At 36.6% G+C, this 24,050-nt stretch overlaps 1 protein-coding gene across 2 annotated transcripts in view; it reads left to right on the top strand.

Annotated features, from left to right (window-relative positions):
- The window catches only part of LOC128020106 (double-stranded RNA-specific editase 1), a 124,476-nt gene extending 101,103 nt beyond the window's left edge, over window positions 1-23,373 (top strand). For both annotated transcript variants that reach the window (XM_052606721.1, XM_052606723.1), the window contains 8 exons: window positions 5,582-6,510; window positions 10,583-10,697; window positions 11,002-11,170; window positions 12,072-12,223; window positions 12,651-12,819; window positions 16,494-16,675; window positions 17,877-18,055; window positions 19,642-23,373. In XM_052606721.1, the coding sequence (XP_052462681.1) occupies window positions 5,582-6,510; window positions 10,583-10,697; window positions 11,002-11,170; window positions 12,072-12,223; window positions 12,651-12,819; window positions 16,494-16,675; window positions 17,877-18,055; window positions 19,642-19,818 (2,072 nt within the window). In that variant the 3' untranslated portion in view covers window positions 19,819-23,373. The remainder of the gene's footprint in view (window positions 1-5,581; window positions 6,511-10,582; window positions 10,698-11,001; window positions 11,171-12,071; window positions 12,224-12,650; window positions 12,820-16,493; window positions 16,676-17,876; window positions 18,056-19,641) is intronic.
- Window positions 23,374-24,050: the final 677 nt, after the last annotated feature.

Raw genomic sequence — 24,050 nt, 5'->3', positions numbered from 1 at the left:
GTGATCAAAGAAGACTGATCAGATCATGAAATACGCAGCGTTCTCTCCGTGTCTCATTCCTCTTCATTCACCAGTGCTGTGAATAGAAGGTTCTGGAAGAGTTGTTAACCCAGAGGAAATGTAACCCTCTATTGTCCCGTCACTCAGCCGCTTCTGTTCAGAGCCACTGACAATGGAGGGTCCCGTCATTTATTACTGGTCTTTAGTGAAGCGGACGCTTTCTTATTTAGATTTTCTGCAGATAAGCATACTTGATATTCAGAAGCTTTCTACCTGTGACGGTGAATATTTCTCTATCAGGTATAGATGTTAGGAGCAGGAAACTATAGGATTATACATCGCAATTCATTGCTTGGCAGGATCGACGGTAATATGCATATTTTTGACATTATTTATGCACACAAAAGTAGCCAGTGCGCCTCACTGTTACTGGACATATACATTTAAAGTTTATGGCTCTAGAGGAAAAAATTCTGTTTCTATGTGATTTAAGCTGTCTGTGCATCTGCATGTGTTTGGTTTTACATGCACTGGAAAAAACATTGGAGTAGGAACGATGTTCACTCAGAAACTGCTAGTAAATTTCACCGATAATTAGAAAGACATGCTGTCTACTTCTATGGTTACATCTTAATTGAAATTGAACCTCACTTTTGTAACATTCTAGACGGGTAGCATCATACAAGTAGGGGTTCTCACACAAAGCACAGATTTGAATGAATGATTTGACTCTTAAAAGCATTAATACACAACAAATACAAATATTGTGTCAAGTTGTCCATTTTAATTAGATGGCATGTTTTGTTGATACTTTTTGTTTCTGAATGTATTACAGTTTTGTTCAAAATAATAGCAGTACAATGTGACTAACCAGAATAATCAAGGTTTTTAGTATATTTTTTATTGCTACGTGGCAAACAAGTTACCAGTAGGTTCAGTAGATTGTCAGAAAACAAACAAGACCCAGCATTCATGATATGCACACTCTTAAGGCTGTGCAATTGGGCAATTAGTTGAAAGGGGTGTGTTCAAAAAAATAGCAGTGTCTACCTTTGACTGTACAAACTCAAAACTATTTTGTACAAACATTTTTTTTTCTGGGATTTAGCAATCCTGTGAATCACTAAACTAATATTTAGTTGTACGACCACAGTTTTTTAAAACTGCTTGACATCTGTGTGGCATGGAGTCAACCAACTTGTGGCACCTCTCAGCTGTTATTCCACTCCATGATTCTTTAACAACATTCCACAATTCATTCACATTTCTTGGTTTTGCTTCAGAAACAGCATTTTTGATATCACCCCACAAGTTCTCAATTGGATTAAGGTCTGGAGATTGGGCTGGCCACTCCATAACATTAATTTTGTTGGTTTGGAACCAAGACTTTGCCCGTTTACTAGTGTGTTTTGGGTCAATAGCCGTGTTTCCACTATCGAGCTAGGACCGGGCGTGCTAGTGCGTGCCAGGGCCAGTCGCGTTTCCACTGTCACTTCCGGGGCTTGATCGTGCCTCGCCGGGGCTTCCTCGGGGCCAACGGCCAGGTTTTTTCGGCCCGACGAAATCCTTGGGCCAAAGCGGGCCAGCTGGGGCTAGAGGAGGGGTTATGAACAAAGGTGGAGTTTCTCAGCGTCTGGAGAGCGTCAGCGCGGATCGTTTCAGAAAGATAACAGCTTTAACACCAGCATTAAAGACGTTTTAAAATAAGTTGAGCTCAAAACTCACTCTTAGTAAGCAGCAAGTGTTTGAAATAACTTGATCCGATGTGGATTATAATCATTAAACAAGGCAGAAATATTTATAAGCGATGTAAAAGATTATGCACGCCAAACATTAAGGTTATATAGTAAACATGTTAAAAATGACCGCTTGGATAAATCAGACGTCAGCTTCTTATTCTCTATCACATTTATTAAGTAACATTGTATCTGTCGTTTCGTGAGTTTAGCTCCACGTTGCATATCATCAAAATATAATAATGATTTTTGTTTGGGAGCTTTTATAAAAATAGAGAGTCTGCGCTGAGGATCATTTCAAAAAGATAACCGCTTTAACATCAGCATTTAACACTTTTTTTTAAATAAGTCGAGCTCAAAACTCTCTTTCAGTCAGCGGCGAGTGTTTGAAATAACTTGATCCAATGTGGATTATAATCACTAAACAAGGCAGAAATATTTATAAGTGATGAAAAAGATATGCACGCTAAACATGTTACCATAGTAAACATTTTAAAATATGACCGCTTGAAGAAATTAGACGTCAGCTTCTTACTCTCTATCACAATCGTGTATTTATTAAGTAACTTATATTATCTGTCACAAGCCTCGTCTCGAGAGTTTTTCTCACGTTGCCTATCATAAAAGAATATAGCCTAATAATGTTTTTTGTTCGGGAGCTTCATTCTAAATGTGACGGTTACTGTGGCTAATAAACAGAAACAGACTCGACTGAATAAGCAGGCTATTTTCATGAGCGTTAAAAATAAATAAATAAAATAGAAATAAGTGTATTTATGTGTGAATTATTTTGAGTCCTGATAAATTAAAACAATATGATCAATTTATCACTTATTCTATAGTTAAAACATCATGCTTTTGAATTTGAATATATAACAAAGCATTCAAACAAACTGCCGCTTTTATCATGTTCGTTTTGTGATCGCGCATGTTCCAGTGACTTATTTCTTAGTTTTCTGATAACTTCTCTTTGTTGGTGAAATAATGAGGTTGCATGACGTTGTTCTGAGAGGCGTGTAAGGGCGTGTTTTAGTGACGTGCAGCGGTGCTTCAAGCTCCACTGTGGAAACCCTGCGCTATTCTGGCCTCAGTGCTACTGGCCCGGGGCTATGAGCCCCGCCCGGCCCGCTTTAAGCCCTGGCTCGCACTGGCCCGACAGTGGAAATGCGGCTAATGTCTTGTTGAAACAACCATTTCAAGGGCATGTCCTCTTCAGCATAGGGCAACATGACCTCTTCAAGTATTTTAACATATGCAAACTGATCCATGATCCCTGGTATGCAATAAATAGGCCCAACACCATAGTAGGAGAAACATGCCCATATCATGATGCTTGCACCTCCATGCTTCACTGTCTTCACTGTGTACTGTGGCTTGAATTCAGAGTTTGGGGGTCGTCTCACAAACTGCCTGTGGCCCTTGGACCCAAAAAGAACAATTTTACTCTCATCAGTCCACAAAATGTTCCTCCATTTCTCTTTAGGCCAGTTGATGTGTTCTTTGGCAAATTGTAACCTCTTCTGCACATGCCTTTTTTTTAACAGAGGGACTTTGCGGGGGATTCTTGAAAATAGATTAGCTTCACACAGACGTCTTCTAACTGTCACAGTACTTACAGGTAACTCCAGACTGTCTTTGATCATCCTGGAGGTGATCATTGGCTTAGCCTTTGCCATTCTGGTTATTCTTCTATCCATTTTGATGGTTGTCTTCTGTTTTCTTCCACGTCTCTCTGGTTTTGCTCTCCATTTTAAGGCATTGGAGATCATTTTAGCTGAACAGCCTATCATTTTTTGCACCTCTTTATAGGTTTTCCCCTCTCTAATCAACTTTTTAATCAAAGTACGCTGTTCTTCTGAACAATGTCTTGAACGACCCATTTTCCTCAGCTTTCAAATGCATGTTCAACAAGTGTTGGCTTCATCCTTAAATAGGGGCCACCTGATTCACACCTGTTTCTTCACAAAATTGATGACCTCAGTGATTGAATGCCACACTGCTATTTTTTTGAACACACCCCTTTCAACTAATTCAACTAATTGCCCAATTGCACAGCCTTAAGAGCGTGCATATCATGAATGCTGGGTCTCATTTGTTTTCTGACAATCTACTGAACCTACTGGTAACTTGTTTGCCACGTAACAATAAAAAAATATACGAAAAACCTTGATTATTCTGGTTAGTCACATTGTACTGCTATTATTTTGAACAATACTGTATAAGAGTGGATAGAATTTGTCGCAGTGAATTATGAAACTCCCTTTTGGGTGGCATATGATGATTTAAAATGCCACCTAAGTAGGCAGCTCACTAGGTTTTAGCAAGAGTGCTTTCCATCATTAACGGCAGAATTGATCACATGTGGTCAAATTGTTTACACGAGCTGAAGATTTCTTGTGTGTGTGTGTGTGTGTGTGTGTGTGTGGATATGTGCATTCACACATCTAAGAAGGGTTTTGATTTTTCAGATTCTGCTCCAGACTGTTTTGTATCTCTCTCTCTCATTTTTCTCTCTTTCGTTCTTTCTCCTCCATGTTTTCTCTCTTGTCCCAGCCATGTTTTCTCTCTTCTCAGATGTCTTCATTTTATTTCTCATCCTGCTTTGCACCCACCCTCTTGTTCCTACTGTTTGCAGAGAGCTCTTACTCTGTTCCCCTACTGTTCACGGATGCTATTCTCTCTCTACCAGAGCACTGAAAGCAGTAACCTAGCGAGCTTTTGCTGAAGGATGTTATAAATGAAAATTTAGCCAAAGTTCCATCAGCTTTGTGAACTGAACATGATGGTGTGTGTTTCATCTGCGTATTACGACCTGTAAATATAAACACATGAGAAGTCTCATGAAATTTTTTTTTCCAGGTTCTATTTCACCCAAAGATCAAAATAAAATAATATATTAATAATGCACTTTTATTTGATTTCATTTATTTATTTAATTGATTATATATATATATATATATATATATATATATATATATATATATATATATATATATTCCTGTCCAGGTTAACTCATTAATGCATTCAATTTAATATGTTGCCTTATTTTTTATATTTTTATACTGTACCAGTGTTGATTTAATTTGATTTCTAAAACCTTAAGGCGTGAAAAGCACTGTTACATAAATATAAAATGACATCCACACAAAGTGCTAAACCTAATAATTACACATAGGCTTGTCTGCGTTTGTTTAAGGATCTGACAGTGGTATTCATTATTTTTTTTAGTTATTAATTCTTTATTTCGATTTTTGGGTCGAAATATAATGCTTGATAGGTTGATAGAAAAAAAAGCCATACTAAAAACTTTACAAATATGTAACTTTTTAATTTTGAACCCAGTTTATTGTTTTTTCTTTACTTCTATTTATATCAAAGGGCCTGAAAAAGTGCATTTGTCATCCTTCAAAAAGAGCCTTTTTAAGCAGCTGTTAGTCTTTTTAAAGCTTTGCTTTTGTTCTCCATTAATACATATTTTATCTCCAACGAGGTGATTGATTGACTCCACATGGGCCATTGCCTGCAAAACTGAAACTACTTTAAATTAAACTAATGATTATGATCATTTAGATTTTATACCTCATGGTCTTCCTTAATTATGTTAATTAATCTGTTTTTTTTTTTCTTGGTTTTTTTATTTCAGTGTCATTTCAGAAATTTCTCTCATAATGATTTTTCACAAGAATAGTCTAAAAATGTGTCATGTTAGAATCCCTCAGTACACACAACAAAAAGAACACACATCACTTGTTCGGGTACAAAGAAAGATAAAGGAATCTATAAATTTTACATTTACAAGATCCTGCAACGAAGGCGTTGTAAGTTACTCTTTCTGGGCACCGCAGGTTCATGCAGCACCGACGTAAAGGAAAACCGAAACCTGGACAACGTCTCTTCTAAGGAGGGAGCTGGCCTGGTGGAGCAGCTCCCCAATGGTAGTGGAGGAGGGGGTCGCAAGCGGCCCCTGGAGGAGGGCAACAATGGGCACGCGCATTCCAAATTCAGACCCAAGAAACGTAAGAAAACACCAGGGCCGGTTCTGCCCAAGAACGCCCTGATGCAGCTGAACGAGATAAAACCGGGTTTGCAGTACAAGCTGCTCTCGCAGACCGGCCCGGTCCATGCGCCGGTCTTCGTCATGACCGTTGAGGTTAACGGCCAATTGTTCGAGGGTTCGGGGCCTACGAAGAAAAAGGCTAAGTTAAACGCCGCTGAAAAGGCCTTGCGTTCCTTTGTGCAGTTCCCAAACGCATCCGAGGCGCACATGGCCATGGGCCGTACTCTCACCGTCAACACGGATTTCACCTCCGACCAGGCTGACTTCCCTGACATGCTCTTCAATGGGTTTGAGACGCCGGCACTGTCTGAGGAAACATTTTTTCTGGGCTCCAACGGAAACGGCTCCTTAAAACCGCTGGGAGAGTATCCCGTGCCCCAAGCACCAGGTACGAACAGCCTCGTGCAGGCGCCGCTGCCACTGCCCTCCTCCTTCACCTCCTCAACCAATGGTAAAAACCCTGTCATGATTCTCAACGAGCTGCGGCCGGGCCTCAAATACGAGTTTGTGTCGGAGAGCGGGGAGAGCCACGCTAAGAACTTTGTGATGTCGGTGACCGTGGACACGCAGACATTTGAGGGCTCGGGACGAAATAAGAAACTTGCTAAAGCTCGGGCTGCCCAGGCAGCTCTGTCAGCGCTCTTCAACATGCAACTGGACCAAACCCCATCACGCCAACCCATCCCAAGAGAGGGGCTACAGCTGCACCTGCCTCAAGTAAGAGAACTACACCTCATACTTTCATATTGGCCTGAAAACTAGGATACACGTAATGACAAATGTACAGTTCACCCTAAAATGAAAGTTCTGTGGTCATTTACGGTCCCTTCAGTGAAAGTCCAGGCAACCAAAACATCCAAAAAGTTTAATAAAGGAATTGTTCGTCCCCATATTTTGCTCAGCCAATAATGTAGATGAGTTTGTTTCTTCATTGAAATAGATTTGGAGAAATTTACCATTACATTACTTGCTCACCTATGTATCCTCTGCAGTGAACGGGTGCCGTCGCAGACAGCCAAAACATTCCAATGATCCAATAGTAATCCACACGACTTTAGTCCATCAGTTAATGTCTTGTGTGTCAAAAAGCTACATGTTTTTAATAAACAAATCCTTTACCAAGACGTTTTTAACTCGAAACTGTTGCTTTTAGCTTAAAGACCAGTCCTCTATCCATAATATTGTTTTCTCTAGTGAAAAGGTCATCTCGCCTGGATCAGGAGAGAAACATGCACAGACCCTTTATAATGGAAAACAGTCCAGAACAGTTCTACAAGTATATCAGTTGGTTTTGATGTGAGTAAAATGTGTTTCAAAGATTAATCAAAGTCTAATGGGTTTGGAAAAACATGATTGTGAGTAAATGATGACAGAATTTAAATTTTTGGAGAACTGTCCCTATAAGAGTTAATTCACAGCAACCATGTTCAAAAGCCATTAGATGAACTATGAAATTAAACATTGAGATGCAATGCGAAAACCAAATAGATGTAGGTTGGAGTCTAGCATTAAAACAGCTAGAAATAACACAACATAGACACATCAACTCCCATTTATCTCAAAGGGTCTTTAACCTTTTAGTTTATTCATTAAGTTTTTGAAAGATGGTTTAATTATTAAATAGTAATGGCTCATCTATACCCTAGAGATATGCAGGCCTCGATTGGTAAGTAAATGTTAAAGAAGATTGCATTTCAATTATAGATTAATAAAAGTGAATATTTTCACAAACTCAGACTTTAATATTGAACCTCATTTCAACCTTTAAAAACATAAAAACTTTAAAAACTGTGACTTCCTTTAGCACACACACCAGACTGGCTGATAAGGTCTGATTGGATCAGATCTGTAACAGTCTGACGACTATAAGAAATCGGTCCTTTACATCTCATAGTGTTTAATTGAAGTTTCTGATCCGTTTAAGTTTATCAGAGATCATAATCTAAGCCTTTATAACTTGATGCGCAAAACCGGCACAAATGGCCGTCTTCATTAGGAACAAAGCCTAATGGAAATGAAGTTGAGCTCTGTTCAAATATTTAGATGGATTGAGTGATATAGCATTTTGATATTACATTTTCTCAATTTTTATTCTATTTGATGAGAATCTTCATTTATATACTTATATACCAACATAAATGCACTTATTAATTCATCTTCATACATTTTTATTAAAATGTTTTAATATATATATATATATAACTTCTCATGCAGAGACTGAGCGTTTCTGAGTGATTCAGACAAATTGTTGAAATTCTGCATTGATTTGCTTAATTAGCCTGAACTGATTCGTTTGTTTCAAATGAATCAAAGTTACCAATCATGAATCGAGTCTCTTTTAGTGTTTTTGCAAGTTGTGAGACAAAGAAAGACCATGATACTTGTCTTAAGGCCAAATAAAAATCCAAATGATGTTCACCATGTTGCTTAATGTCATGTCACTAGCAAAGCATTGGATATATGTCATGCATATTCAGTATCTCACTTCTGCCAGTGAATCAACACAGTGAGCTAAAATGACCAACAACGACTGGTGTTTGTGTGAGAAGACGTCTATTTACACATTTCTCAAATCCTCTGTAATCCTGCTTCTGAGATAAGGCCAGGCCTGGAAGCGACCGATCTTAATTAACATCTTCCTCTGAACAATGTCAAAACAAGAAAATGTAGTTTGAGCCTGCCCACTACCTGTCCACTAAAGAGCAGTCCTGTCTCTGATGCTGATGGCTCTTGGGCTGTCTGTCTGCGTGACAGATACAGCGCCATGAATGCAAAACCCCATTATCCATCCCTAATCTGATAGCCACATATTTAACATGATGTCAATATGAGACCCGAGGTGGATGGGTGTATTTGCTTTAGCCAGATGGCGAGAGGTTAAACAGACTTGCGTCACGCTTCATGCATGTTTTTCCTGGACTTGAGTGTGGCAGCACAGACTGACCTCGTGTCCAGAATGGACGGTTGAATAATCTAGCAGTGTATATAATGCTCTGAGTACTGTAATTAGTAAAGTAGTGTTTTATGTCACAGTGCAAGTTTTTGTTGTAAATCTAAAAGATAATGCTGCATTTTAATAACCTTGTGGTAATGCCTATTTTAAATATATCATATAATGTAATAAATCTGGTTATATATAAAAATTATATATAAATCTTTTTTTATATATACTAAATAATTAATAATTATATGTAATAATTTGATTATATTAAAAAATGACATTTATATATATTATATTTTAAAAGCACTTAATAGCTAATAATAAAATTATCTAATATTTATAAAATAATCATAAAATGACATTATATTTTGATGTATACCATTACTTAGAACATTACTTGTAACGGCCACTTAAAATTATTAATTATATCTTAGATTTTTATAGATAATATTACTACAATATTACCATAATTCATTTTTAGTTTTCAGATTGTAAAAATATATTAATATATAATGTATTATATTGTCTCAAGAATGTTATTTGTCTTTGTTTGTTTTTTTCTTTCTGCATTAGCCTCCTTTTTCCACTTTCTTAGTTTTCCAGGCTTCTGTCCTGTGAAATCTGTCAGTGACTGGTTGGCCATTGAGTTTCCTGTCATCTGTTCCTCAGGGGCTAATGAGAAATGAAAGCAAATAAAGATGATGGTGGGAACTAGTGTGCTTATCATGAGAGTAAAACGCAGCCTTCTTTTCGGTGGGAGATTTCACTGTCTTCTGATAATATATTGAGAGTACGCTCCACTTAAAACTCCCATTAGCCGTCTCCGGCCGAGTGACTCCGAAGTATTTGGGAAGTAATATTAGACTAATGTCTCTAATTCTTGCCCGTTCGCCCATTGATTTTTCCCTGGCATAATCATTTTCCAGCATATTAACAGAGAGCTTAAAGAATGTGAAGTGGAGGGCACTGTTAGCAGAAGGGTTTCAATGAAATATTGATATTATATTGCAACAGCAGAAGGTGAATCTGAGGTCTGCTGTAAATTTTGCTTTACAGACATCCATAGAAGGGCAGGTTCTTTGAAATATTTTCTGTGGAATCAAATTTGTGCTTGTTCCATTAAAAATCAGTGTATTATGTTAAAACTCTATATTAGACTTTCACTTTGTTCAGTTTTTTCTTAGAGGAATTGCATATTCAAAAAGAAAAAATGTAGAGCCTTGAGCCTTGATCAAGAATTGATTGTATTATGAGAAGTGGATATTACAAATTAAAGCAAGTTGGTTGAAGGAGAGAGGATAAAACCCCATATATGGACTCATCTACAGTATATAAAGCTTATTTCTGCAAAGAGATTAAAACAATAAAAACGTTTTTTTTTCCTCTCTAGAATAGCCAGATATAAACTCAGAATTGAAGATAATACTTTTTACAGTCATAAAACTTGACTTTTGTTCTCACAGTTCAGACTTTTCTTCTCAGAATGAAGAGTTTACATGTTACAATTACCTTTTTTATTTCATGGCACAGACAAAACAAAAACAGAATTAAGAGATAATGCAGAGAAATAAAGACAGAATTGCAAAATTCTGTGAAAATAAAGGTCAGAATTCTGCCTAAGTTTATATCATGCAATTTAAAAAAATCCAGTTTTATCCTGTGATAGAAATGGCCTTCCGTACCCATGGGTCTTGAACAAATAATACAAGGAGCATGTTTTTATAACTTAGCCATGATGTGTATACTGTTCTGAATATCCCATGCCTGCCTGTAGCAACATCATGAATATACTGATGTGTGTTCATGTATTGCTGATGTGAAGTCTAATATCCATATGCTCTCCACCAGGTCCTTGCAGATGCCGTTTCTCGTCTGGTAGTGGACAAATTCAGCGAGCTCACTGACAACTTCACGTCTCCACATGCGCGACGGAAAGTTCTGGCTGGTGTTGTCATGACAACAGGTAGAGTTCTGCAGCGGATTTAGAATCGAGGACATCTTATTCAGAAATGTTTCCATTAAAAAAAAAAAAAAAAGAAACCCGCAACAACAAACATCTGCATTCTCCCGCCAAATTGCTCTGAGCCAGTGAATCAAAAAGACTCATTAGCCCAATGAATCAGTTACTGATGAGACTTGTTTCAATCACTAATGAAAGAATCGATAATGAAATCAAGGAATCTGTACGTTTCTTATGATTCCACATTCGTAGACTTCAGTGCAGTAGTTTTCAGGTGTGAGTGAATGTCTTGGTGTGTTTCACTCAGGCACTGATGTCAAGGACGCTCAGGTCATCTGCGTCTCCACAGGAACCAAATGTATAAACGGCGAGTATATGAGCGACCGTGGCCTGGCGCTCAACGACTGTCACGCTGAAATCATTGCTCGTCGCTCCCTGATCAGGTATCTCTACATGCAGCTGGAGCACTTCTTAAGGTGAGATACTACCTTTACTGTCCTGTGTGTATGAGGATGTCTCATATGTCACCACAGCATGAGGGATCTTTAGCCCAGCAGAAACCCATAAACAGTTTTTAATTTAATATTTTGTTTTATTATATACAGTTTAAAAAGAGGTGCACAGTTTATAGTGATGAATCAGGGCCTTTTCCAATTTATTAAAATACCAAATGCTGTGACTGAATTGAATAAATATGGAAATATATTTAAGATAATAAAGTAATAACAAACAAACAAAAGCATGGCACACAATACACACACACACACAAACAACAACCAACAAACACACACTCACCATTTAGATATGAATAATCGTGATATAGCTTTTTGCGATTTATTAAATCACCAATATTGTGGTTTAATGAGATATATATATTATAATATACACACACACACACACACAGTATTTCATTGATCTCATGTACTGTATGCAAGATGTATTCTGTATAAAAAAATACATCTATAATAAATAATATTCATATATTTTTATTTTTCATATATAAGTATATGTACATTTAAATTCAGGTTGTTCTGAAAAACATGCACATGTGAAATATCTAATATTTATAATCAGAATTTATGCGTGAGCTAGCCTTTTGCAATTTAGTAAACCACCAAATGCTGTGATCTATTGAAATATTTATGAATAATGATTATAGATAATAATATTATTAACTATAATAATAATTGTTCTTCATATCATTATTATTATTATGTTTACTAGGTATCAAAAATCTGTGTGTAAGATATTTAATAAATATAGTTAATGTTTATCATGTTAAAGTTCTGTCACAGTCTGTCAAAATAATTATATTCATACAGTTTTATATTTGTATGTGAATTTTTTGTTGTTGTTGTTGTTTGTCTTTAAATTTAGTAACAATAAAGAGGAACATGAAAAGTCCATATTCACGCAGTGTGACAAACGTGGCTACCGGCTGAAAGACAACGTCCAGTTTCATCTTTACATCAGCACATCACCTTGCGGAGATGCTCGGATCTTCTCTCCACACGAGGCGGCTGTTGAGGGTGAGACTGAGTCTTTAATAAAACTAGCTCTTCCGTTCTTTATACAGGTTCTAGCGAGAGGTGGATGGGGATGTTATGTTACTCAAACACTGATCAAAATTGAATAGTTGTATTCAATTAAGACCAGGTCGGGTCCTCTTATGATCAGGTCGCATTTCATTATAATTTCACTTGAGTGTCTGACTGCATTTCAGAAATGCTGTTTTTCATCAGTGTTTTTAATTAGCTGGCTTTGTCAACTCCCATTGTGGCCTGATTAATTCTGCTCTCGAGTGTTGTATTTAAATCATTTTGCTTGGCTCTATATGCAATTAAATCTGTTGGTTGGTTGAAGTAGATTAAAAGGTTTTGCCTGTAAGTGCCACTCATTGTTAAATGTTTATTTCACTGTTTAATTCCTGTATTTTTTTTTTTCTGTTCTCCTCAGACCAGGGAGACAGACACCCAAACAGGAAGGCAAGGGGCCAACTGAGGACCAAGATTGAGTCTGGAGAGGGAACCATCCCGGTGCGCTCTAGTAACACTATACAGACGTGGGACGGAGTTCTGCAGGGCGAGAGGCTGCTCACCATGTCATGCAGTGACAAAATAGCAAGGTAGTTTGGTAGCATGTATACACACATGTAAATTTCTGCATATACATCCTAACTGATAAAAAAAACATATCATATATATAAACATGAATTTTGAATATAGTTGAAGTCACTTTGGATAAATGCATCTGCCAAATAAATCAACGTAAGTGAACCTGAATGCTCTGTATCCATCACTTTAAGGATGTCCCAGGGCCAGTAATGGTTTACACTTAATGCCCTCATTTTGCAGACAAAGTATTTAAGAAGTTTATAGCCGTTAGTAGCTGTCACATTATAGCGAATTATTAAATATATCACAATTATATGTATTGCTTTTTTGTAAATGTTAAAATAAATAATTAATATAAATGGTGTAATAAAATTATTAGTGTGTGTATATATATATATATATATATATATATATATATATATATATATATATATATATATATAGATAGATAGATAGATAGATAGATAGATAGATAGATAGATAGATAGATAGATTGATTATATATATATATATATATATATAGATAGATAGATAGATAGATAGATAGATAGATTATATATATATATATATATATATATATATATATATATATATATATACTGTATTAAAATACATACTGTATATACTTAGATATGACACAATTTAGATGAAAAAAAATCCTACTTGTTGCTATTTAATTAAATAAGTTTACATTCAAATTCTCCTTTCTGACCTTGTCGCAATGCTTTCTTCGATTGTAATGCTACATTTACAGTTATAATAAACATAATGAGCATAATGTTCTTCCTACCTTTACTTCTAAAAATGCTATCTAGTTAGGCAGCTCCCTTACCTTTGGAGCGGAGCTATTGTTAGCCCTCTTCATTAGAATAACTGACAGCTCAGCAAAAGCATTAGTCTAGAACCTTTCGGTTAATATACACTAGGTAGAAGCTGAACCGGTCACTGCTGAGAAGAGAACATGGGCTTTATGAATTTAAGATCCCATTGGCTCTTACCGGACTTCATAATTGACAGGGGAAGAAGTGCATAGGTTCAACATTACTGTAACCCTAGTTAAAAGAAGAGAGCATTAGCAGTGTTGGAGGAGGCATTCATTCATCATTTGGGGTCAGTGTGGCAGTGTGTCGTCTCCTGCCGCCCGGCAGCTGTGAGTGGACAGATAAGGATGTTTCAGAGACAGCTGTGACCAGAGAACACAGGTCCTGTCTCTGCTAATGAGAGAATACCTCCCTTAGTACACAAACACACACACTCACTGTCACTCAATGCTACATATATATCATCCTCATCATGAAGTCTCTGTTTATTATCTATTTATAGTTTATTCATTTGCAGTATGTAGTTATTTAAGTTATTTAAAATTTAGTTTGATCTTTTTTCATTCCATAAATCTTTAAGAAGTTTCTTTTTCTTCTGTTGAACAGAAAAGAAGATATTTTGAGTGATGTTGTTAAACATTAGACGGTAGCCATTGACTTCTATAGTGTGGGGGAAAAAATACTAGAATTTTTATTTTTGAGGTAGTACCTACTATCTCTTTTATATATATATATATATATATATATATATATATATATATATATATATATATATATATATATATATATATAATATAAAATATATATACTGTTTGTGACAGACAATGAGCACTTCTTGTTTCCAGTATGTGTTTTATATCGGATTGTTTGCTGATTCTGTTTATTGCTCTGGTTTTCAAAGGGAAGCGGTGTTTAGTCAGGGCTGGGCTGGTTTATGTGTTGTTCAGGGACAGTCTGACACACTCACACACAGCAGAAGTGATGTTCAGAGCTCACACTCAAGGAAAAGCAGCTCATCTGGTGAGATGAAGGAGTGTGTGGTGTTGTCTCATCCGTCAGGGTCTGTATCTGCTCTGCTCTCAAACAGGGACACGGTAGGTGGGGGGAGTTCAAATCAAATGTGTCCAAATCAAATGTTCAGCCAGAATCAAATGTTCCTGTACTGGGCTAGTCTTAAGACAACCAACTCAAAGTCCATTCACTGGCCGCTTATTACACTCAAAAACTCACAAGTACACATGTTACAGACACATCTTATCTGATTTGCTGGCTTCTGCGAAACACAAATGATTGCAATGAACACTTTTAGGGATGAAATCCCAGATTCTCCAGGTTATTGTCATCAAATCTGTAAATTAGCAAGTAGTATAGATATCCTCCATCATAAACTGAATAAACCGCAGAGTGTTCTGGTTGCTGGAGAGAAGTGCTTAGCTAACAAAGTCTTATTAAAGGTAGCAAAAGTTGGACTGTTTCTCTTTGGCATCTGAGTAGGTTGATTGGTCAGACTGAAGAGAACGCCTCCAATCTTTTGGGTCTGTGTTCATCTCAGCTGCATACAGCATGTGTTGTTTTGGGGAGCAGATTTGAGCTAGATTAGGCCTTTTGATTGTGTACAGCAGAGGAGGGAGACCCAGTGGGTGAGTCTGCGACCACGTGAAGATGTAAATGAGGTGGTTTGGAAGAACAGCACTAATTGAACTATCATTCCAATGTTGCTGAAAATCATTTGCATCTGGGCTTTTTTTTTTTTGTGATTCATGTAATTCATGATTGTCTTATGTTCCATCTGCCTGTAAATGGTAATTTTGATAGCCCTTTAGATGGAGTGAGATTAGGAATCCCAGAGGTGTTTCATTATGTCAAACTGCTGGAAAAACTTCAGGCTATAAAAAAAGCAAAAGAAACAATAATGAATTATTGTAAAGGTGTTCAAGTAGTGGGCCAGGATCCAAAAATGGGCTGCAAGGCTGTTTTGATGGGATTGCATACAGCAGAAGAAAAAGATGTGTCAAATAATTATATTTAATTTAATATTAATTATAATCAAGTATATAATTAAATCAAATTGGGTGGCAAAAATTGGGTCTGTTGGGAACACAGGGGGAAAACCATGCAAAATGTCAATTATAGAACGAAACGAAAATGAAATGACAATAAAAAAGTTATTAAATAATTATAATTACATTTAGTAATAATTAATTACAATCAAAATGGGTTGCTGGTCTGTTTTGATGAGGCTGCAACGTACAACAGGAGGAAAACAATGCAAAATTCCAATAATAAAATAATTATGTTATAATAAAATGTAATAATAATTAAATTAATCATAATTATATTACAAATAGCCATGGTGGGGTTACTTATGGCCAGTGGAAATCGATGCAAGATCACAATTATGTGAAATTATAAAATAATTATATTATAAATAAATTCATAATAATGATAATTTATTGTAATAAAAATGGGTTGTGGGTCTGATTTGATGGGGTTGTGTAAAGCAGGGGTTAATAAATGCATGTAAAAAATTATCAAATAACTATATTGTAATTTAATTTAGTAAGAAGAAAATTATAAGTTCATATAATAATAATTATAATAATAATAATAATAACTGCACAAAATAAATAGGATTATCAAATTTGCTTCTCATATCTTTTATTGTTGCGTGTCCAATCTAACTCCATTTTCATTCTCACTTTATCTGCATACTGTTGGGTGTATGCAGTTAATAGTAACATGAATAAATTCCATTATTAATTTGTTACTTTTCGAACTGAACGGTCAGTTTGTGTTAGGTTGCCACTTGATGCCCAATATAAAATCTGGACACTGATGTGAGGTGTGTGGGCTGGTTCCTGCAGGTGGAACGTGGTGGGCATCCAGGGCTCTCTGATGAGCTACTTCACTGAGCCCATCTACTTCTCCAGCATCATCCTGGGCAGCCTGTATCACGCTGATCATCTCTCCAGAGCCATGTACCAGCGGATCGCTGACATCGAAGACCTGCCCCAGCAATTCGCCCTCAACCGCCCCCTGCTCAGTGGTAAGACAACATTACACTGGCTTGCATTTCCTCTCCCAAATCATTGAAAGTGGCACCCATGTCAAGTTGTATTACCAGTTTCCCCCAACTCGCCTTCAATTTCCTCGTGGTTTGATGAATTACTGTAATTTAGATGGGCCTGCTCTCTAATACTAGCCTGTTTCAGTAATTCATACCGTGCCTGCAATCCCAGAATCCCCTGCTGATTTGTCTCATTCTCTCTCACACTAGAAAATAAACCTGTACAGCCTATCGCAGGGTTAAGAAACTCTTGACATAAATATAATGTAGTTTAAACTACTTGGTCGAGTAGTTACATCAAATAACCTTTATTATATAGTGCTTTATATAAGCAAAGCAGCTTCACTGTAATGAACAGGAAAGTAACAAAAATCAATGATGCAAACATCATCAAATATGAGACTAAGACAATACTGTAATTATTCAGTTACTCCATTCAATGTTGATTTAGTTCATTTCAATAATGGTCAGTGCTGCAAAATTCATCATAATATATTTCAGTATATTGATAATTTTGAGTATTAATTGTATTTTAAAGTAGAAAAACTACTAGTAGTTTTCCTAATTCTAACAAAAATAACTAAAAGCTACTCAAAGAGGCATTATCTTTTAAATGCATAACTACCACATGTAACAGTTTTGAAATGAATGTGACATATTTTTATGGCACGAAACAATGAATAAAGAACTCAGTTGGGGTGACAGAGTTAATACAGCCAGAGAACACTCTAATATTAATGACTCGCTCGTCATCAGGGAGATGTTGGCTGCTTTTGGAGAAGTATATACGGTGATCTGAGTTCAAATCTTTACTCGCATTGTTTAGTGCCTCGAGAGAAACACCCAACACTGCTTTTGCACTGGGTTACATCAGATTCCCAGCAGAACTAGCTTTTAATGGCTCACTACTGAAAATCTCCATTTGATGTTGTGTTGTGGGATGTTGAGGCATAGCGTACTCGACCCGAACTCAAAGAACGACCCTTTTGTTCCTGTCGTCTTGGTCTGCAGGTAAACAGGTTATGCATAGTACAATGAGCCATTTATGCTTTACGGAAATATTCTTGAAATATAACATAATAGCATAATATTTAATGTTTTTATATTAATATGAACACCTTTACAAGGCCGTTTCTGGGTGTGATTTTCGACTATGATTAGTGTAATTGTGTGCTTGCAGGAATCAGTAACGCTGAGGCCCGGCAGCCGGGGAAGGCTCCTAACTTCAGTGTGAACTGGACGGTGGGAGATCAGGCTCTAGAAGTCATTAACGCCACCACAGGCAAGGATGACATGGGCAGAGCCTCACGTCTCTGTAAGCACGCCCTATATAACCGCTGGGTACGACTACACTCTAAGGTACTGCTATCACAGATTCGCTTTCAAACTTACTGCAAGACTTGGTTTAATAGTAAAGATGATGTCAACATTTATTATATGAATTTTTATCAATTTAACTAAAGCATTTGATACAATGGACCATGAAATTTTGTTAGATAGGCTTAGAAGTGTGGGTCTATCAAACAATGTAGTCTTGTGGTTTAATGCTTATTTAAAGGGAAGAATTCAATGTTTGGAAGTGGAAGGTATCAAATCAGACTTAATGGAAGTGGGTAAGGGAGTCCCCCAAGGACCTGTATTGGGGCCATTATTATTTACTATATATATATATATATATATATATATATATATATATATATATATATATATATATATATATATATATATATATATATATATAATATATATATAATTGTCTAGAAGTTAATATTGAAAATTCAAGGTTTTATGCAGACGACACTGTCATCTATTGTTCTACACTTACACAACAACAAGCTGCATGATTTACAATTAGCATTTGATATTAAGCAAGGTTTTTTTTTCTTTAAAGTTGGTCATAAATGTTGAGAAAACAATATTTATGCGGTTGCAAGGGAAACTGATCACATTAGTATCAGAATACAAGTACCTGGCATCATAATTGATGACAAACTGCATTTTAATTCACATATTAATTATTTGAGACAAAAGTTAAAGAAGCAGCTTTTCTTGCTTTTCATTATTTACCGATTCTTGACTACGGGTATGTAGTACATCATCATGCCTCTTCTTATCTTCTTACCTACCTGAAAGTTGTGAATCATGGTGCTTTAAGATTTAATACAGATTGTATTAATTAACTGTATTAATTACAGATTTTTCACTGTACATTTATATAATAGAGTTGCCTGGTATTCATTTGCTGTTCGAAGGAAAATGCATTGGTACTTGTTAATTTACAAAGCAATTATGTTTTTTTTTTGTTTTTTTTTGTCATCCTATCTCTGTTGTGTGATTCAACAAAAAGTAGTTGGTAACTATTTACTGTGTTCCCAGTCTTATTATAATCTTCATGTACCTTCAGCTCGAACTAATCTAGGTAAAACTGCTTTTGAATATGCTGCACCATCAGACTGGAACTGTCTTCAAATGAAACTGCGGCTAAATCAGTTGGTTTCTTTTAGTAATTTGAAAAATGATTTAATGATTTGCAAATGCTTATAGTGCGGTATTGTATTGATATATTATTGTTGTGACGTATTGTTGTTTGTCATATGTGTATTTATATAACTGGGCTGCCGATCTTGGCCAGGACACTTCTATAAAAGAGATTTTTAATCTCAGGGAGGTTCTCTCCTGGTTAAATCTATAAAGGGCAAATAATTTCATTATTACATTGAGAAATATTGTCAAATACTGGTACAAAAAATGTTTACCAAAAATATAAAACATTTACAAACATTATAAATGCCACTAACATGTATCACTCCAATAAAAAAAAATGTAGTGCTGTTCATTATAAACAAAATGCTCATGTACCAAACTTGTGCACTTTTGTGTGTTTGACATTAATTTGTATGGTATTATATAGTGCAAACACAAACTATTTTTATTTTGTTTTTCAGCTTTCGTCAACTCTGCTAATCAAAGTGCCCAAGCCCAGCTCGTACCACGAAGCCAAACAAGCAGCGGTGGAGTACCATACGGCCAAGCAAACGCTCATCAAGGCCTTTCACAAAGCAGGTCTGGGCGCCTGGGTGAAAAAACCCATAGAACAGGACCAGTTCTCACTGAACTCTTGAAAAGGGAACATAAAAAGACCAGGACATGACAACAACCAGCTGTTAATACTTCACTTGATGTGCGGGGATGTGTGTGTGTGTGTGTGTGTGTGTGTGTGTGTGTGTGTGTGTGTGTGAGATGCTGTTTGATCTCAGACAAACCAAGAGCCCTTTAGTGTCTGTCATTTTGCTCTCTTTGTGTGAATCATGACTGCCTTTTTAATTTGTAATGTAGAAGCAGACTGTCATCTAACGTATGTTTGTTTTAAAGTTTGAAGCGGCATTAGCCTTTAGCAGATAACAGGACGTAATGTCATTTGTAACTGGAAAAAAAAAATGTATTTTTATTTTTTATTTTTTTGTGAGAGAGGGTTGTTCCGACAAAGCCTTGATGCCGTAAATGGCTTCAGGTCGACCACACCGCTGTGCGCACAGGTCTGAAGGTTTCCTGGTCCAGCCTACCAAAATGCTGGCTCACCTTTTTGAGCATGGTTCTCCTTGATATGCAAAACATAAGCATATTTATATTTTTAACTCCATTGCCACCAGATTTTAGAAAGGGGAAAAAATCTATCACATAGATCGTACCTATACAGCATGGTCCTTTTAGATAGACAAACTTATCTTGTCAGGACTTCAGTGTAGAACTAGCGTACGCCGTCTTTCTAGTCAAAATTTTAGATTTTAATTTGACCTCAGGGGGAAACTTGAATTTCTTTGCATATGGCTCCTTGAGAGCTATGTAATCGGTATTCCCAAACAGTTATTTAAATTGGAATATAGAGTAGTTTCATGTATGCAACCAAAGTGCATTGAAGTTGTCAAACAATGTGTCTTGGCTGTTTAAATTTCTCAGTCTTAAATGCATGTGCGAATTACACAAGGCTGAAAGAAAGCCCTTTATTTAATACTTTACTGGCCAATAATGGACCATTTTAGAAGCCCTACTTTTTAGATGTCTGCACTATATGGTCTTTAAGCTGCATGGATTCCATTGGATCCCAGTGATCCTGACCTGCTAATGTGATCCAGTTATGTTAAAGGAATAGTTCATCCAAATATAAAAATTCACCCTTATGTCGTTCCAAGCACCAAATGACTTCCAGATTGTCTAAAGCTTCACATGAGGGATGGACCAAACCTAGAATCATTATGAATATGAAACAGCATGTAGGTGAGTCTATTTCTAGTTCTAAATGCATTCAAGCTGCATTTAGTCACTGCAGGTTTGAGAGCAGGGAATTGTGGGAGCCCTTTAAGATGGCAGAATGGTCTGTAAAATGCACGTTTATTATTGACAAGTCATCTGCATGCAGAAGCGAGGGTTTGCAGAGGCGACTCTGACTTTCACTTTATCCTTGCGTCTTGTTTGAGGATTTTTTTAATTTCCTGCATAGACCTGAATGACTACATTCCTCCTCAGAGACGCTTCTGTAAGACTGAATTCAGCTGTGTCCTTGAGGATGGGGTTCTGTAGGAAGGTCTAAGCCAGGAGCTCAGGCGCTCTTTGATTTATGACTTATCCAGTGCAGCATGTTTGACTGCTAAGGTTATAGAGCAGAAGTATTTTCTCCACCGATCATTCATGTGCAGAAAATTGGGCTTTGGTGGTTTTTCAGATTGCAGAAGAATTGCATGAACTCCTGTTGGGATTTAGAACTTTCAGTCATATGATTTTCACACTTAAAATGAAAGATACAATGCTGCATTAGTATTTCAAGGAATTGGTGACCCAAAAATGAAACCTGTGTGATTTCCTCAAACATGTATGCTGTAAGTCAAGCTCTAAAAGGATCACCATAAAATCAGCACAACATTGCTCTATATGACTCGAGTACTATATTTCAGGTCTTGGAATTTTTGTGTGAGAAATTATTCACTACTAAACTTCCCCTTCCACTAAATGACTGAAATTACAGTTTGGCATATGCTGTACACTATCGTTCAAAAGTTTGGGCTGTGTTTATTAAATCAAAAATACCATAAAAGTTATGAAACTTTTGAACACTATTGTACAGTATGTAAAATAACATCTGAGAGCTGCAGCGGAAGGAAAGATTTACAATCATTAAATCTCGACTACTTTAAAGGTAGCTTAATGGGTTTATGGTCCTTTTTGGGTAGTTTAGATTTTCCAGAGGCTCTAATAGGAAAACAGCATAGAGGTTTGGAATGATGATTTTAGGACGGTCAACTATTTCTTAAAATCTTCGAAATTGTTAAAAGTGCTGATGTTCACAGAGCCTGTTCTTCAGAGAGACTTCCATGAAATCAGACTTGCTTCATCCTCAGCACAATCCTTCCAATTTTCCCTCTTGACGGCATCAGGTTTCTCCAGCGGGATTGTGGTTGATTTGAAAACTTTTAAAGAAACCAGCAGTTTGTCCGTCCGTCCTTCTGTTTGAGTGTGTTCGTTTGTGCACCTGCTGCTGAGCCCAGTTGGCATTCTGCAGAGACATCATGGAAACACGACTGAGAGATCGCTGCGGAATCTTCACCAAAGATGTCAATTTCTTTTCCTTTTGAAGATTATAAACCAACTGAGACTATTTTTTAAAAGACGAGAAGGTTATTGGTGCAAAGATTGTTCAGGATTTTACAGTTCTGCCTTGTGTTGAGTTTTGTTTCCTTCATTATTAACTAATGTATTTTTTATATATGTGCATTTGCGTTGGATCAGTCAGGACTGACTTGGCTCTGGGACGCGCTCGTCATTCTCAGTATTCTGGTACACCGTGGATGTACTGCTGTAAATATATTGTGACCCTCTCCGATGCTGTTACAGTAGACTCCTTGCATATGTATTACTAATTTTAATTTTTTCACGCAAAAAGCAACATGCATTTTCTTTTTAAGGTCTTTCCTCTAAATGCCAGGGCGACCGTGTCCTTGCATTGGTTTGTGCTGTAATGTATTTCTGATGGACCCATATGAGTGTATGGGGATCTGCAGTACTGTAATGATTAATGACTGTACACTTTGACTCCTTTTGCTGTAATGGAAACGATTACGGGCTGAAATTAATGAGCACAGTTGGTTCTGCATAAATGTGGCTCAGCAAAAAGTAGCTCTTTCTGCTGGTGTCACTTTTCAAGGACAGGAGACTTGTGGGATTTTATTAAAAAAAAAAACTTTTTCTTTCTTTTGCAACATCCTAATTTCATCTTCACCTTCTATTCTGCTGCCGTTTTCTGTCACAGGGGATTTTGATGGCGTGAGACGCCAGTTGATGATGTCACAATTTTTTCTTTTGGGAATCTGAGCCTTGTCTTAGCGAAGAGTCCTGACTTCCGTCCTCCTGGTCCTGGTCAGCCCGTTTCTAAACGTCTTGTGATTTGGTGACTGTACAGTGAAGTCCGGCGGTGGTCCGGCTCGATCTGGACTCGATCTCGGTCCACCCCGTCTTTTGCCTGTCCTTTGTAATATCCACATGGGTCACCTGCATGAGCTACTTCACCGAAGCTGCACCCAGCATGACGACATAAGGACTTGTATGTAGAAAAAGGAACAAAATAAAAAATAGATCTATATATACATAAGAAAAAACAAAGGAATAAAAAAAACCATCTTAGTTTACCTTTGCATATTGGTGTCATTCTTTTCCTCACTTTCTGATTTTTATAAAGACAGAGCGAGTGTGTGTGTGTGTGTGTGTGTGTGTGTGTGTGTGTGTGTGCGCGCGCTTCACAGAAATCTAGCTGAATTATGATATATCTCTGGCTCTGTTCCAAACCCTAGTGAGCTGCCTTGCTGTCATGGGAGACTCTAGAGTTTGGCTTTTTAAACTAACAACTTGATAATCTAAGCATTAAAATATGTCTTATGTAAACTAGTCAATTTTTAATTAGGTTGAACTAGAACGAGTTCCTTAATAAAAAATGTTTTATTGATTCTACAACTATTTCTCTTAGAAGGCAGCATAACTCATTACAGACAATGTCCATTTACTGATTAAATTTAGCGATGCATTATATGCTATATATTTTTATTCAACAAGCATGCGTTACATTGATCAAAGGTGGCAATACATTGTTTCTCTCTCTCTCTCTCTCTCTCTCTCTCTCTCTCTCTCTCTCTCTCTCTCTATATATATATATATATATATATATATATATATAAACAATTTCAAATAAATGCTGTTCTTTTAAACTTTTTATTCATCAAAGATTCCTGAAAAAAAAATTTTAAACAAATATATTAAACCACAACAACAACAAAAAAAGTTTCTTGAACATCAAATCAACATGTATGTT

The sequence above is a fragment of the Carassius gibelio genome, chromosome A9 (genome assembly GCF_023724105.1).
Source record: "Carassius gibelio isolate Cgi1373 ecotype wild population from Czech Republic chromosome A9, carGib1.2-hapl.c, whole genome shotgun sequence".
In the NCBI taxonomy this organism is placed as follows: Eukaryota; Metazoa; Chordata; class Actinopteri; order Cypriniformes; family Cyprinidae; genus Carassius; species Carassius gibelio.
This window is presented reverse-complemented; position numbering and strand designations above follow the sequence as displayed.